General features: G+C 30.7%; 1 protein-coding gene across 1 annotated transcript; it reads right to left on the bottom strand.

The window, feature by feature from the left end:
* Positions 1 to 3,029: 3,029 nt before the first annotated feature.
* On the bottom strand, positions 3,030 to 3,949 carry LOC149556029 (leucoanthocyanidin reductase-like). Its single transcript, XM_089833722.1, has 2 exons — positions 3,703 to 3,949; positions 3,030 to 3,554 (listed from the first exon to the last, which is right to left on the bottom strand). The coding sequence occupies exons 1-2, from the start codon at positions 3,932 to 3,934 to the stop codon at positions 3,460 to 3,462; spliced, it is 327 nt and encodes a 108-aa protein (XP_089689848.1). The 5' UTR covers positions 3,935 to 3,949; the 3' UTR covers positions 3,030 to 3,459.
* Positions 3,950 to 4,297: the final 348 nt, after the last annotated feature.

Here is a 4,297-nt window from a genome sequence, read left to right as displayed (position 1 = left end):
ACACCATTGTAGGCCTATCCTCACATCATTGCACTTAATCTCGTGCTCAATGGAGGATAACCCATATCTGGTGGACATGTGCCTGGTTGTATGACATATCATGATGTTGACTTCTATGCATTCTAGAAGCTCTCTTGAGGCCTTTATATTCAGGCACTCCTAGTATACTCTAAATAAGTTATTGAATGAATATCGTCATTCTGATCATACTCTGACTATTTTGGTCTACTGTATGCTTGTGTTGAGTTCTTTGGTTCTTGGGTGAATTCTGGCCTAAGCCAAATTCTTACAAAAACTTTAACTATTCTGATAGATAAACCATGTGACACTTAGACAATTTTCAAAGTATACATGCCAATACTTCATCTTCATGATTTGCCCAATTTATATGTTGCCATAAATAACAACATCAAAATGTCTAACCTAGCCAAATTGTCAATAAACCCTTCTTGCATCCAGGTACAAAAGAACTGACCAGGTTCCATGGAAACCACCCTACTTAGAGTTTGAACAATGGTTTGAAGTAACAACCAATAGGGATAAATTATACCAAAAGACTCAAACCAAACAAAAATCTAAACCTTTTTTCTCATCAAAGATTGTAAAGTCCTATGACCAAGGCTAGAAATTTAACAAAAGAAAATTGAACAAACTAGGGACTGTTTTTGAGCGCTCCCTTAATATGAGAAGGATTTCCAAAATTAAACTAAAAAGCCTTTGGTAAGATTTTGGATTCCATCGAGGTGGACCTCATGAGGGGCCCAAGCCTTGGCAATCTAATCATGCAACATTATTTCATGTGAAGCCCTACTCACAAAGTATACTAACAAGGTAAAATTTTCTAGCCATTCATAAGCATTGTCAAAATATTGCACAAACAACACAACATCAAGGTTAATAGATTTGTATCTCAGTAAAATACATTTGGCACAAATTTGCGAGGTTGTCTACTTGGAGGAGCCATGAACACCCATCACCAACACTCTAGAAACAACATTAATTGTTGGGCTAATGTTGGTCAAAGCCATTAGAAATGCCTTAATTCCCATCGTAAATGCAATATGACATCGCAAAATGCAAGGACTAGACAATACAACAAAGTAAGCACTTAATCCCTAATAGGACACATTACACTCTTGTATTATTTTGAAAAATAAAAATCTTTCTTTTTTTTCAAAAGACTTTCTATTTTCACATTTTAAGACACTATTCATAGGAAAAACAAACTTTCATCATTTGTGGAACTTGGTCAGTTTTTACAATGCTCACTTTTCCACATGAAAATGGACACAAATTATTATTTATAAGAAAAAATATTCTGTCATTTTTTCAAATTTCAAATTTTATTATTATTTCTAGAAAGAAGAACCAATAAAGTTAACTTTTTCATATGAAAAATTAAGATTATTTTTTTAGACAAAACCAACTAACATTATTTATAAAATCTTATGATGTTACTTTAAAAAAAGAATCTTCCACTAAATGTTTTATATTGATCTAAGTAAAGAACAATTACAAAAGAAAATAAAAGAGTCCAAGAAGGGGACTTCATATAAAATGAATAAAAACATTAAGAAAATTCCAACAACTAGCACACAAAACAAAAAGACAAATTAGATGAGAGAGGCTAAATTTAAAAAAAAATCATTAACTTAAAAGCATTTTCTTGTATCCTCTTAAACAAATAAAACTTTAAACTAGAAGAGGGAACATTTCATTTCCAATCTTACATTATTAAAAAATAGATTTCCACTTATTTAAATAAAAAGAAAACATATTATTAGATATTCATCACAAAATGTGTTAGTTAAATGGTAGTTGTGTTGTTGTGACAATCAACATTTTAAAAATATTAATTAAAAAAAAACATACATTACTTTTTAAAAGCATAACATTTTTTATTAAAAATATGACTCACTCATATAATTTGTTAAAATCTTTATTTTCACATTTATATGAAAATATAAATTTAGAAAATATACATTGAAATAAAATGTTGTATCTCTTTTCTTTAGTTGTCTTGCATTTTGATGGTCGACCACTTAGTGATTCCAAAAGTTGATGAAATGAAAAGCTTTACACAAATCATATGAGAAATTTAACAGGGTCTAATGGATTGTGGAAATCTTATAGTTCTAATTTAATTTTTTATTTTAAGATTTTATTTTTTCTTCCAAATTTCACATTTCTTTTCATTGAAAGAAACTTGTATACAAGACAAGGAACTTACTATTTTTGAAAAAGTAACTTTAAATATAGAAGATCAAATATCATTTATATACATTTGTTGAATAGAAAAATTAGAGTCTTGATAAAAGAGCTTCCAATTCTTTGTTGTATAGAAAAGCTAGCTTACTAGACAATTGAATTACAATAAAATGAATCCTAGTAAAAAAAATATCAAACCTTCCATTTCATTTATATCTTTGTTAAAATAAAATTTGATTAATTTATATCAATTAAATTTTAAAGTTAATTTAAATAAGAATATTTATTTTTCTTTTAAAATCCATCTTTAAACTATGTAGTCAAATTTCAATTGTATTTAGATTAAAAAACATAGCACTTATATTGTGAACTATATAAGAACTTTTCTAATATTACTCTTTTTTAATTTTATTTTAGGATCACCTAATTTGTTTAAAAATAACTTTTGAAATTTAGCCATTTTTATTTATCTATCACCCAGTTCATGTCATTTTGTCCATTTTAGTAGCCATCCATTTTAGAAATATACAATGTACCTTCGGTTTAAGTGGGATTCCTCACTAAATGGCAGTGGATAACGGACACGGCCATCCTTGAAAAAAAAAAATTGACTTTGTTTTGTCGTTGGTGTTTTTTTGTAGCAGATTAGCCTGTTCTAGATAACTAGCCGACATTAGTACAATTTGATTATTAAATGAAAAAGTAGAAAACATTACTTATATATTTTATTATTATTAAAAAAATTAAATTAAAGCTGCCCCACACCAACTAATACTCCGCCATTTCTGCACAAGATTCAGTGAGGACGCATGCACACAAAATAAATCTTAAATAATCAACTTATCTGCAACTTATGGGGATAGGAACCCACCTTGAAAAATTCACCTGCACTGCAGAACTAGATTTCTCCAGTTTTATTATTTAAAAAATCGAATCACATCGATCCATCCAAGGTTTTCACAATGGACAACTGCTGCTACATTGTCCACCACTATAATCTGGCGGTACTTGGAGACACATAGCAAGAAGATAGAGAAAGTAGATACAATACATTAACTTCCCTACTAAATTATACATTGAATTCACGTTTCCTACTTATTTTTATAATTGATCGCCTGCTTGTCTGCTTAAAGGTACTGATTGAAAAAATCTTCAATTGTAGTGTATTTTATAGCAGGGTAGAGTTCACACGCTTCTACGTCGTGTGGCTCTTGTAGTGCGAACTTGAATTGGCAGCCATTGATGAAGATATCACGTGTCAACGCAGCCACAATACTTGAATTGGCAGCCATTGATGAAGATATCATGTGTCAACGCAGCCACATTACTTGAAGGCATTATGTTTTCTGCAAAACATTATCAAACTTCAGATATTTAGGATTTCTCTATACATGGTACAGCCTTAGAGTTTGAAGTAAATTGAATATAATATGTTAAATTGCTCTGAAAGTGTGTTTGTCAGATTTATGATTCAAGAAAACTTTTTAATTTTACCTTTGGCTATCACCAGAAGATCTTCTTCGGTAATAACTACCCTTGGCAGGGTTTTCTGAATCTTTGTCTCCCATATGCTCGCCATCTCATTTAATGTCAGGAAATTCTGAGGTGATCTAAAATGGAGAGGCTTGTTCAGTGTTCGTGGGTCGTCCACGGCTTGCATGGTGTATGCCCCAATGTCTTCCCCAGACACAAAATATGCTGTTACACAGTCAAATAACAATCCCATTAATGTGTTGTGCAAGTTAAATAATAGATCATAGAGTGTAATCTAAAATGTTGATGTTATAAACAATATAACTTATATGAAATGTTTTTTTAAAAAAGTGAACCATGTCAATAATTGCTGATTTCATTCCACGATTCAAAGTAGGTAAAGGTCAGTCCGACAGTAAGAACTAAAAGGATCAAACAAAATTGATGTTCAGCATAATTTGGTAGTAAGAAGAAGGTTGGGAGGATGGGGGAGCTTATATCTTTTAGTGGAAAGAGCTAAGAAGATCAAATAAAAAAGTGATGTTTAGGGTAATCTAGTCAAGGAGAAGGTTTGAGAGGATGAGAGGGTTTCTATCTTTTGCAGGACAAGCTGAAA

The sequence above is a fragment of the Cupressus sempervirens genome, chromosome 5 (assembly GCF_028749045.1).
Source record: "Cupressus sempervirens isolate cs-2001-9-10 chromosome 5, ASM2874904v1, whole genome shotgun sequence".
NCBI classification, from domain to species: domain Eukaryota; kingdom Viridiplantae; phylum Streptophyta; class Pinopsida; order Cupressales; family Cupressaceae; genus Cupressus; species Cupressus sempervirens.
This window is presented reverse-complemented; position numbering and strand designations above follow the sequence as displayed.

What these genes read in the sequence shown, in the direction of transcription:
- LOC149556029 (XM_089833722.1), bottom strand. Translation starts at nt 3,934, where the DNA reads ATGGGATTGTTATTTGACTGTGTAACAGCATATTTTGTGTCTGGGGAA. An exon ending in TCTTCTGGTGATAGCCAAAG is followed by an intron (nt 3,555 to 3,702) that starts GTAAAATTAAAA and finishes AATGTTTTGCAG; the next exon opens with AAAACATAATGCCTTCAAGT.